Genomic DNA, 12,908 nt, shown 5'->3' with positions numbered 1-12,908 from the left:
CTCTGAAATATTTGGAAATGAAATACCATACTTCTAAATATTTTGTAAGTTAAAGAAAAAAGCCCAAAGAGATTTAAAAATATATATATATATTTAAAAATATAAAATGGAAGTATAAATAAATAAAAATGGAAGTATAACTTAACAAATACATAAAATGGAAGTATAACTTAACAAAACTGTAAAGAAAGCAGAGAGAAAAATAGAGTAAATCAATGAAATTGAAAACAGGAAAACAATAGAGAGCATCAAGGAAACACAAAATTGTTTTTTTTGGAAAATCAATAAAATTAATAAACTTCTAGTTGGGCTAGCCAAGAGAAAAGAAGACAGAATTACAAATATCAGAAATGAAATCGGAAGTATCACTTCTGATTCCATGGACATTAAAAGGAAAATAATGAAATACATTCACGTGTATTCCACACCTGGCAAAGCTCTCCTTCAGAAATGAAGAAGCAATATAGACTTTCTCAGACCAAAAAAAGTGAGGGAGCTCATCACCACTAGACCTGCCTTACAATAAATAGTAAAGGCAGTATTATATATAATCATATACACAGAAAACTGTAAAACCTCAGCAACAACAACAACAAAACTGTTAGAAATAATGAACAAATTCAGTCAAGTTATTCCAGGATGACAGGCTTGGGCAGCTGTCTTCCACGGTTGATTTGATATGGACAGACTCTGGCCCACAGAGGGAGAAGGCTAACTTAGTGACAGGAATCAAGGTGATGATCCTGAGAGAGGACTAAAAACTCCCACCACAGAAGAAACTGTTCCCCAGGCCCATCTTACCCCAGCTGTTAGCCTTGGGAGACCTTGGGAGATAGTCAGATGTGGCAGAATCTTGACTGCCACCAGCAAAAGAGACATTTGCACGTAGGTGAGGGCTTTGATCTGAGGGGTGCACTCACGTCAACCAAGGAAGGACTCCCAGACCCTGCCAAGCATGAAAGTGAGGACCCTTATGGAGGGCTAAATTATCTGCCCATCCCAAACAGAGGGTTGCCACAGAAACGTACCCAAGACCCCAAGCAGGAATGTCAGGAACAGGTGCCACCACCCTACCCATTTCATTTCTGCAGTGGGCATCTCGGGCAAGAAGGGCCTTCTGAAGGCAGGGGATGCAGGCCTAGGAGAAGATGAGGGTGACCCCAACCCAGAACACACAGGGAGCCATGCAGAGCCCCCTGACCCTGCAATCAGCTCCGATGGACCCCCACACAATCCTGTCAGGTGGAGGCTCCCTTTTCCTCCCTTCTTAGGGAGGGAAGGCTCCTTATCTGAAGGGTGAGGCATCAGGTGGACCCAGGCAGGGCACTCACAGAGTGCCGTGGTCAAGGTGAAACCTGCGGGGTTTTCCCAGCAAGGTGCCTCTGAGGGGCAGCAGAGGAAGAAGTCCAGGCCCCGCCAGAGGTTGGTTGGATTTAAAGTGAGTATTCAGAGTGAGGAGAGCAGGCCCGCTTAGTCCCTGGCTCTGGCATGCTCTGCCCCTGCCTTTGTCCCTGGGAGACCTCAGGCAAGGGTTCTGGATGTGTCTCAACTTCCACCCCAGGGAACTGAGGCACAATGGCATCGTCGGTGGGGGACACAGGGTGGGAGACATGGAGGTGAGGATGCGGAGGATCCTGCCCTGTGAGTCTGAGGGGAACTCCCTGGGGACCCAGGGGCCCATGATGCCCACCCTGCCTGCTGTCAGACTTGAGGCGACCTGAGCAGGGCTAGGGAGCGCTGCACCCCTCTTTGTCTTCTGACTTCTGTCTCTGGCACCTCAGGGCAATGGTGGTTGCAGGATGAGGGGACAGTGGGCTCCAGGTGGGCTGAGAGGTCGAGGAGACCCACAGAGACCTGCTCTTCTCTACCGTCAGAGGCTCAGGGAGGCGCTTCCATCCTCCTGACACCCCACCCTCCCCGGCGGCTCAGACATGGTGGCCTTCACCCCACAGAAGCCCTCTCTAGTCTGAGGAAAGGAGTGTTTCTACATGACAGGAACCCCGACACAGACAGAGTTGTGCAGACACCACCCTGCCCCTGCTGCTGGCCCCAGAGACCCCACAGGCCTGTCTGGCAGATTCCTGGCCTCTGGCCTTCTTAGTAGGCCCTGTGAGGTGGCCGCTGTGGTCTGAGGGGTTCACCCTTGGGTCAGCAGAAGGAGGAGCCCCAGCCCTAGCAGGAGTGGAGATGAGGACTCTGAAGGTAGGAGAGAGAAGCCCTTCAGCTGTGGAGAGATGGATCTCTGGCCTCGTCTCACTCCTGCCATCAGCCACAGTAGACTCCCAAGTAGGGTTGCTCCAGTACCCTGTGTTGCCCACCCCACTACCCCGGCCCCGCTCCCTTGTCTGGTCTCTGGGAGGCAGAGCCTGGGCCTAAAGGGTGCAGCTACAGGTCAGCTGAAGGGGAAGAATGCACTCCCCCCCCCCCACACTGCATCTGCTGGTTTTGTGAGGCTCAGTGCAGCAGAGGGATGAGCCTCAGGCTCTGCCAGGTGTCTACTGGAGAATTGGACCCACTACTGAAGAACAGATGGGGCCCACGCCTCCCTGCCCCTGCTCTCAGCCATCAGGGACCCAGGGTGTGTGGTTGAGTGTGGTGCCCCTTCACTTTCTCCTCTGCTATCTCAGGGAAGTGAGACCTTAGTTTCAGGAGGATTACCTCAGGTCAGCAGAGGGAAGAGTTACAAGTCTCAACATAAGGACTCCCGTGAACCCCCTATTCCAGGAGAGTTGGCTCCCCAGAGTTAATCCAGCTCTTATGTCACCCCAGGGAGGCCCTGGGCAGGTGTGGCCAAATGTGGCACCCCCCTCACTTCCTCCTCTTGGTCTGAGGAATGTGAACTCTTGTTCTGAGAGTTTTGTCTCAGAGCAGCAGAGGGGTCAGTGCAGGCTTGCCTGGACAGGAGAAAGATGAGGCCTCTCAGTGGACATTGATGGGACCATCCACCTTGGAGGTGTGAGGACATCACAAAGTCTGGCCTTCCCCCTCCTGTCAGCGCTCTGAGTTGGGGGCAAGAGTGTAATTGCAGCTGCAGCCTGAGGTGCCCCTTAGCTCCTCTTATAGGGATTCACGTCATCCTGGGGGTGAGGGCCATGGTCTGAAATGTGTGTCCTCAGGTAAGCTGAGCAGAAGAAGCCCAGACAGGGCCAGGAGTCAGTCAAGGTGATGTCCCTGAATGTCTGCCACACCAGAACAGAGGGAACACCACAGTGCCCAACCTTGCACACTCTGCTGTCTTACCTGGAATGTGCAGGCTAAGCCAGCTGGTTATACCCTGAGGAGCTTTCTTGGGATTCTTAGGGCACAGATCAGTCAGGAAGACAGGAGACCACAGCCCCACTCCAAGCACTATCTGCGGGAAGATCTGCTAAGATAGCCTTGGTCAGAGCTGACAGGATTGAGTTTCTCACACTCTTCCTCTCTTCCTCAGATCAATTAGCTCTAATTACCACCTTCTGCCTTCATCTCTGCCTGCCACCCTCAACAGCATCACCATGCCTCACAGTCAGAAGAATCAGAGCCACAAGCTTGAAGTAGGCCTTCAGGCTGAAAAAGAGGCTCAGGGCCTGATGGGTTCACAGGTTCCTGTAGCTGAGGAGAAGAAGGCCACCGCTTCCTTGCTCTCTTCTTTGATCCAAGGCACCCCAGAGGTTGTGCCTACTGCTGGGACACAGAGTGTTCCCCAGAGTTCTCAGGGGGCCTGCTCCTCCTCCACTACCATTGAAGCCATTCCGCTTAGCAAATCAAATGAGGGCAGCAGCCAAGAAGAGAGTCCAAGCAGCTTCCAGGCTCCCACGTTCTTGCTCGGTGATGTGCTAAACAAGAAGTTGGCTCAACTGGTACAGTTGATGAGGGTCAAATATGTAACAAAGGAGCCCATCACAAAGGCAGAAATACTGGAGAATGTCACCAAAGAGCATGAGGATCACTTCCCTCTGATCTTCAGCAAAGCCTGTGAATGCATGGAGATTGTCTTCGGCATTGAAGCAAAGGAAGTGGACCCAACCAGCCACTCCTATGTGCTCCAGAAGACACTAGGTCTCACCTACGATGGGATGCTGAATGACGGCCAGAGCATGCCCAAGACCGGCTTCCTGATATATATCCTGGGTGTGATCTTCATGGAGGGCAACCGTGTTACTGAGGAGAGAATCTGGAAAGTGCTAAATATGATTGGAGTGTGTGCTGGGCAGAAGGATTTCATCTACGGGGAGCCCAGGAAGCTCATCACCAAAGATTTGGTGGAGGAAAGGTATCTGGAGTACCAGCAGGTGCCCAACAGTGATCCTCCATGCTATGAATTCCGGTGGGGTCCAAGGGCCCATGCTGAAACCAGCAAGATGAAAATCCTGAAGTTTTTTTCCAAGGTCAATGGGGTTGACCCCACTTCCTTCCCATCCTGGTATGAGGAAGCTTTGAGAGAGGAGAAAGAGAAAGCCCAGGAGAGAGCTGCCACTGGGGATGCTACTTCTGCCATGGCCAGCATCTAGGTTCATAAATGACATTGGCCACATACTTATTGCCTTCTGTCAGATTTTAGAATAAATATTTTTCTATTCTGTTAAACCTGGCATTGGAATAGAAAGTTCCTTAGAAACCTGCAAGAGCCCAACAATAAAATAGATGGGATCAAGAAACAGAAGAAAAAAATGTAAAATGTGGTTATCCTAAGAATCCTATATCTCTTTTTGTCTGCTGTTTTGTAAAGCTAAAGATATACACTTATATTTGCTTGGCTAATTAAACAATGTATGAGAAGTTAAATTCTAATAAATGAGAGTCCTGGCTCACTGGCTTATTTATGCTTATAGGTCTTAGAGGTGAGAGAAAAGCCTAGAATTTAAAATTGCCCCTGGAAGTTCCTCTGGGATCACAGAGAAACAGAGCCCACTCTCCATCTGGAGCAGGTGTGGAAGATGTCCTGCCCTCTGTCACCACACCATGAAATACAGTGTACAAACTTGGTGTTCAGTACACATCACCTAAAAGGATTTCCTGAGAAAAGGCTGATATTTCTTTGAAGCAGTGCCCATAGGCTGGCACTTTCTCCATGCTGGGAGAAACAGAGCCCATGTCACTGAAAGGACATTTAATTATTAATAAGTTATCATTAGTGTAATTTGGCCAACCCTAAGCAAGGGCCAGATCTTTGCTAGGGGTGAAACGAATGAAAATAGTCATTTGGATGGAAGAGCAGTTGGGAGGAAGGAAAGGGTTAGTCCTTGACTCAAATTCTGGGAGTTTTGAGTTGCATTCAGCTGGGGAAGACTTCCCAATATCCAAATTAAAGATTATACCTACTAGCAAGGAAAATTTACTTAGTTTTGTTTACAAAGCAACATTTGAGGCTCAGTTGTTTTATGTTGTAGAGTGCTGCATATTCTCTGAGATGCCATGGAGCACACTCGCGCATGCGCACACACAGACACACACACACAATCCCAGGAGAATGATAGAGTCTAGGGTCAAAATCATATTAGAATTATTGTTATTATTAAAGGTCCATTAAATGCCAGGCCATGTGCTTGACAGTCCCAAAAGTCAGGGCTTGTTAAACCCACTTCACAAATGAAGAACCTAAGGCTCATATTGGCCACTTGGCCATGGACCCTGTATCACATATCCAGTAAGTGACAAAGCTGGGCCTGGATTCTTGGTCTGAATTCACTGAGATCCAGGCTGTCCGACTCCTCCTAGCCTGAGGCAGACCTTTTGTCTCTTAGTTCATTTCTCTTCCCAGTACTGCATTATGGCAACAGAAAGAAGGGCCCTGTGGCCAAGGTACTAAAAGCAGGACCAAAGAAGAAAGGTGATGATGAGAATTAAACTGGATTTCTGGATTGTGTGTGGCCTTAATTTACCTCCGACCCTTGTGCCTGAGCCCCAGGGCTCCTTGAAAGCTGACTGTGCCTGGGTGCTGACACTTTTTCCTGGGGTCTGGCACTTCCTTGCGTTACACACCCTTCCAGTGGTCTTCCTTCGTGTGCGCTTCTGTCCAACTCTGGAATGTGGCCTGCTAATCAGCTTATCACTTCCTCTTCTCTGAAGACTGCCCTGCTCCCAGTGGAACAGCCCCAAATATATCAACATTATTTTAATTTGTGTCTCCCCTTTTCTCATTAGGTTAAGCAGAAAATTAATTTAATTCCTCACCCATATAAAGACGGATTTAGGCAGTGAAGTCCTGAGTAAAGGGATTCCTCAGGGCAGGATTTAATGTCAGCAGGACCTTTCCCCTTTGTTTCAAGAAGCAAGCAATGAGCCAGAATGACCAGGAGCCAGGGATACAGATCAAACAGGACACAATCAGTCAGTGAGGGTCGTTGAGAGCATCCTGGCAAGAACAATTGCCAAAGTCCAGAAAAGAAGCCACCTACAAAACCAGTTCAGAAGAGGCCCAGGCAGGCTGGTGGGGCTCTCTGAGTCCAGAGTTCAGGGGCCAGAAGAAGAGATGGTGGGGAACCTGGGTGGATGGTACTGAATGCCTTGTAAGAATAGGCTGGACACTGTTTACAATAGCTAGGACATGGAAGCAACCTAGATGTCCATTGGCAGATGAATGGATAAGAAAGCTGTGCTACATATACACAATGGAATATTAATCAGCTATTAAAAAGAATGCATTTGAATCAGTTCTCATGAGGTGGATGAAACTGGAGCCTATTATACAGAGTGAAGTAAGTCAGAAAGAAAAACACCAATACAGTATACTAATGCATATATATGGAGAAGGTAATGGCAACGCACTCCAGTACTCTTGCCTGGAGAATCCCATGGATGCAGGAGCCTGGTAGGCTGCAGTCTGTGGGGTCGCTAAGAGTCCGGCACGACTGAGTGACTTCACTTCCACTTTCATGTGCATGCATTGGAGAAGGTAATGGTAACCCACTCCGGTGTTCTTGCCTGGAGAATCCCAGGGATGGGGGAGCCTGGTGGGCTGCCGTCTATGGGGTCACACAGAGTAGGACATGACTGAAGTTACTTAGCAGCAGTGGTGGCAGCAGCAGCAATGCATATATATGGAACTTAGAAAGATGGTAACGATGACCCTATATGCGAGACAGCAAAAGAGACACAGATGTACAGAACAGACTTTTGGATTCTCTGGGAGAAGGCAAGGGTGGGATGATTTGAGAGAATAGCATTGAAACATGCATATTATCATATGTGAAATAGATCGCCAGTCCAGGTTTGATGCATGAGACAGGGTGCTCAGGGCCAGTGCATTGGGATGACCCAGAGGGATGGGATGGGGAGGGAGGTGGGAGGGGGGTTCAGGATGGGGAACACATGTACACCCATGGCTGATTCATGTCAATGTATGGCAAAAACCACTACAATATTGTAATTAGCCTCCAATTAAATAAATTAATTTTAAAAAATAGGCTGGGGAATCAGCATTCGTGAACAGCTGGAGATCTCAGTGTGGTCTGAGTGGGTAAGTCAGTTGGAGGAGTGGGCCAGTCATGCACCAGACACCACCCGTTCACTTCCCCACCACCCACTGTGTCCTGTTGGAAAGAGCACAGCTGCCACCCTCCATCATTTGGATGAGCTATGTTTCTTGACAACTCTAGGGGTGCAGGGCACCCTTGCCAGTGCCCCTGGGCTGAAAGCTGTCTTGATGCCTGCTGGAGGCTGGGGTGTTTCCTCTGTGTAGAGTGAACCCCTCCACAGAAGCTAGGGCTATGTGAGTGAGTGGGGTTGGGGACCGACATCTACCAGTTGAGACAGGGGCACCTGTGAAGAGTGGAATGCAATGCGCAGCCACAAGGAGAGGGCAACTGGAGAGGCAATCCTTGGGACTAATCACCTCAGAGACTCTATGGCTAAAGGGCTAGGTGTGGGCATGCATTGAAAAATGATCCAGGTGTTGTCCCTGGCTCAGGCTGCCTCCCTTGGTTTCTGAGCTGTTGGGACACTAGAAGGTGGGTGTCCTGGAGCTATGACTGCTGGTCTTCATTGCCACCAGGTCATCCAGGACAGAGGATTGGCCTGCATTATCTACCCAGGTGTAAACTGGGGCACTGTAGGACTTAATTCATTTGCTTTCCATTTCTTAGAGATCAGTGTCCTTCATGACCTGATGTCCAATCAGTTGAAAGTTTTTTCATATCTGGATTTTTAGGTATATCCAGGTATGAGTTCCATTCCTCTCACTCCACTGTGGTCAGAAACAGAAGTTCTATAATTCAAATTTAAAATCTAAATTATCAAGTCATGACAAATGTCCTCAAATTTTAATCTCATTCACATTATATCTAGTATTGAAAGGCTATGGGACACATTTATGTTAATATAGACATACATACAATTAGGAGAATATACAGCAAAATGTCAACAATATATTTCTCTATTGTTGTTCAGTTGCTCAGTTGTGTCCAACTCTTTGCAACCCCATGGACTGCAGCACACCAGGCTTCCCTGTCCTTCAATATCTCCCGGAGTTTCCTCAAACTCATGTCCATTGAGTCAGTGATGCCATCCAACCATCTTAACTTCCTTCATCCCCTTCTCCTCCTGCCCTCAATCTTTCCCAGCATCAGAGACTTTTCTAATGAGTCAGCTGTTTGCACCAAGTGGCCAAAGTATTGGAGCTTCAGCTTTAGCATCAGTCGTTCCAGTGAATATTCAGGGTTGATCTCCTTTAGGATTGACTGGTTTGATCTCCTTGCAGTCCAAGGAACTCTCGAGTCTTCTCCAACTCCACAATTCAAAAGCATCAATTCTTCGGTGCTCAGCCTTCTTTGTGGTCCAACTCTCGCATCCGCACATGACTACTGGAAAGACCATAGCTTTGACTATGTGGACATTTGTCAGCAAAGTTGATGTCTCTGCTTTTTAATACCCTGTCTAGTTTTGTCATAGCTTTCCTTCCAGGAGCAAGTGTCTTTTAATTTCACAGCTTCAGTCACTGTCTGCAGTGATTTTGGAGCCCAAGAAAAGAAAATCTGTCACTGCTTCCACTTTTTCCCCTTCTGTTTGCCATGAAGTGATGGGACTGAATGCCATTATCTTAGTGTTTTGAATGTTGAGTTTTAAACCAGCTCTTTCACTCTCCTCTTTAACCCTCAGCAAGAGGCTCCTTAGTTTCTCTACTACTGGAAATATAAATGATTTCTTTATTTTCTTATTCATGGTTTTAAAATTTTCCAACATTTTGGAAATATATATGAATTACCTTTATAGCTATAAATGTTTTAAATGTGATTTTGACTGCCAAAATAAATACATATTCTCTAGATGGTTTGTTTGCAAAAAATTTGATCAACCTCTTGCTGAATTTTACCCAGCCTCTGGCTTGCCTACTGCTTGTTTGACTAGAAAGAAAAAGAAATGCAATCCAATTAGTATCCAACTTCCCTCACACTTTCAAAGACAGTGCTGCACAGATAAGAATCCATCTCCTTTTTAAAGACTTCTCTCCAGAAAAAGTATTAACTTGTATTTCAAAAAGTAAAATTGCATTTACATCTAAATCATATTCTCCATGATATGATTGGATCCAATATTTATACAAAGGAGAGTATATGGGCAATTTGAGAAGGAATTATAATTATCACATTCATTACTATGAATGTTGTTTATGTGTCTCTTGTCAGAGCTCATAATAAATAAATCATGCTATTTTAAAATGATATTCTTCAGTCATTACTGCATTAATTCCAACTTGCGCCTGAAAATGCACTTTTATTTTCTTATGACTGATGTAACATTTTCATTAGAACACTTATCATTTTCTTTCATAGACTATTATCAACACAGTTTCCCAACTCATGATTATCTTTCACAAAGTAAATATCATGTAAAAAGTGTTGTAATTGATAATTTTGATAATTTTCTCTACTGCAGGCTTTATGCTCTGTTGTTGGCTATATTTCACATACTTATTTTCTGCACTCAACTATTTCACTATTTTCATGGTTTCATTCACACATTGACCTAACAAAACCATTAATGATTATTGATATGATTCAAAATTATTTGTGTGCCTTGTGCTGTGCTGTGCTGTGCTTAGTCACTCAGTCATGTCCAACTCTTTGCAACCCCATGGACTCTAGCCCACCAGGTTCCTCCGTCCATGGGGATTCTCCAGCTAAGAATATTGGAGTGGGTTGCCATGCTGACCTCCAGGGCATCTTCCCAATCCAGGGATCGAACCCGGGTCTCCCACACTGTGGGTGGGTTCTTTACCTTCTGAACCACCTGGGAAGCTCAAGAATACTGGAGTGGGTAGCCTATCTTTCTCCCGGGGATCTTCCTGACCCAGGAATCAAACTGGGATCTCCTGCATTGCAGGCGGATTCTTTACCATTTGAGCTACCAGGGAAGCCCATTTGTGTGCCTTAGGATATTCTAACCACTGTGTTCCTTGTTCCTTGTTCTTTACTTTTCTTTCTCTCTTCCCTTTGTTCCTTCCTTTTGTTCTTTTTTTTTTTTAAGTACAACTACATAGCCTCTTTCCTTATGTGAACATTTTCTCTTTATTGGACCATAGCCTACTTTCTGAAATTAATCAGCCTCTGAATTTTGCCAAATCATTTTGGTCCAAATGTGTTTCTATCAGTTTTTTAGCTGTAAAATATATACATATGATTTATTTCTTTACAACTGGATATTTTCTAATACTTTCATTTTTTATTTTTAAAATGTAGGTTTCACATTCTCCAAAAAAAAAGATGCATGTGAAAATATACTTCAATTTAAAGAAATAAAGGTGCAAGTGAATTAATAAGCACCAATGACTTTTCCAATACCATTTTTTAGCAATGTCATTTAATAAGTTAGCTAGCATTTTCCTCTTGAAAAATTAAAGCTGTTCCTAATTTTCCCATGTCATCACCTTGTTCCCTTTATATACATTTGCTCTATATCAAATCATTTAATCACTATTGTACACTTTTAAACATAACTAATTACTACTGTAAGACATTCTTCTTACAGTAGTAAGAAGAGTATGATTTTATATAACCTTTTATGATTTCAAGTAACCTGTCATTTTTGCCCTTTCTGCAAACTCCTGTATTCTATGTCATTTCCTCTACATGCACAGTTTCATATAATTTAAACTATGTCTGCAATGGACTGAATATTTATGTCTTCTCCAAATGCTTATATGTTTGGAGGTGAAGTCTTTTGGAGGTAATTAGGTCATGAAGGTGGAGCCCTAATGAATGGGTGCCTATAGAAGAGGCCAGAGAGTAGGCTAGTTCTCTTTCTTCCATGTAAGGATCAGTCAGTTCAGTTCAGTCACTCAGTCGTGTCTGACTCTTTGTGACTCCGTGGACTGCAGCACGCCAGGCCTCCCTGTCCATCACCAATTCCCTGACTTCCCTGGTGGCTCAGACAGTAAAGCGTCTGTCTACAATGCGGGAGACCTGGGTTCGATCCCTGGGTCGGGAAGATCCCCTGGAGAAGGAAATGGCAACCCACTCCAGTACTATTGCCTGGAAAATCCCATGAACAGAGGAGCCTGGTAAGCTATAGTCCATGGGGTCACAGAGAGTCGGACACAACTGAGTGACTTCACTTCACTCAAACTCATGTCCATCACGTCGGTGATGCCATCCAACCATCTCATCCTCTGTTGTCCCCTTCTCCTCCTGCTTTCAATCTTTCCCAGCATTAAGGTCTTTTCCAGTGAGTCAGTTCTTCACACCAGGTGACCAAAGTATTGGAGTTTCAGCTTCAGCATCTGTCCTTCCAATGAATATTCAGAACTGATTTCCTTTAGGATGGACTGGTTGCATCTCCTTGCAGCCCAAGGGACTCTCAAGAGTCTTCTCCAACACCACAGTTCAAATAAGGATACCAAGAAGTTAATAGTCTGCAACCTGGAAGAGGGCTTTCATCAGAACCCAATCATGCTGACACCATGATCTCATCCTTCTAGACTTCAGAACTAATAGACATAAAATTCTGTTGTTGATAAGTCACTCCATTTATGGTATCTTATTACAGGAGCCTAAGCTGATGAAGACAGTGTTCAAAGCCATTGTTTTATAATAGTCTTTTTTAAAAAAGTTCTTAGATATTTCAGCTCCCTTGTTTTGTTCCATTGATGCTACTTATTGTTTTTCTAATTTCAATTTCATTGATTTCTGCTTGTATCTATATTATTAGTGATACTATCATTCTTCTTGCTTTGGTTTTAATTTACTTTTATAATTTCTCACCTTAGGAACAGATATTATCAAATTGAGTCTTTTCTTCCTTTCTAGTATAAACATTTAATGACATAAATTTCCCACTTAGTACCTCTTTAGCTAAGTCCCTAAAATTGTGATATGGTGTATTTACATTTTCATTCAGTTCAAAATATTTTCCAGTTTCCTTCAATAATTTCTTTTGATCCATGGTTTACTAATTGTATTGTTTAATTTCCAAATATCTGGGGATCTTGATGACATAAAAGAAAATAAATGTCGAGGCCTTAAATGCTACAGTGAGGAGTTTCTACCTAATGTGCTGACCAATGGGAAACCATTAGTGATTTTTGAGAGGTGTGCTGTGCTTGAGGAAAGATAATCTTGAAGGATAGAATGGATTGGAGGCAGAAAGTAGGGAGGTGGCTAAGGGTCAGCTACTGTTTCTCACCAACTATGCCATATCATGCTGTTACATGTATTGAATTTCTCTCTGCTCCTGAAAGATCATTTCTCTAAGTGTTCAAGTCACTTTGAATTTAAATGCCAATTTAAATGTACTAACAAATTCACTAGTTAGCACATACTAATTAGCACATACTTTAACTATCTACATAAATGACCGATTTAACCATTACCATGGCCAAGTCAGTTAAATTGCTCAGTTTTGGCTAAAATTGTTGTTAGTGGAGTAGATATTTGCATTTAATATATGCATTTTAAACTATAAGTAATTGCTACTTGGAACCTAAAATGTAATTA

General features: G+C 44.6%; 1 protein-coding gene across 1 annotated transcript; it reads left to right on the top strand.

Annotated features, from left to right (window-relative positions):
• Positions 1-3,494: 3,494 nt before the first annotated feature.
• Positions 3,495-4,490, top strand: LOC101102539 (putative MAGE domain-containing protein MAGEA13P). Its single transcript, XM_015104771.3, has one exon. The coding sequence runs from the start codon at positions 3,495-3,497 to the stop codon at positions 4,488-4,490; it is 996 nt and encodes a 331-aa protein (XP_014960257.2).
• Positions 4,491-12,908: the final 8,418 nt, after the last annotated feature.

Source organism: Ovis aries, chromosome X (genome assembly GCF_016772045.2).
Source record: "Ovis aries strain OAR_USU_Benz2616 breed Rambouillet chromosome X, ARS-UI_Ramb_v3.0, whole genome shotgun sequence".
Lineage (NCBI taxonomy): Eukaryota > Metazoa > Chordata > Mammalia > Artiodactyla > Bovidae > Ovis > Ovis aries.
This window is presented reverse-complemented; position numbering and strand designations above follow the sequence as displayed.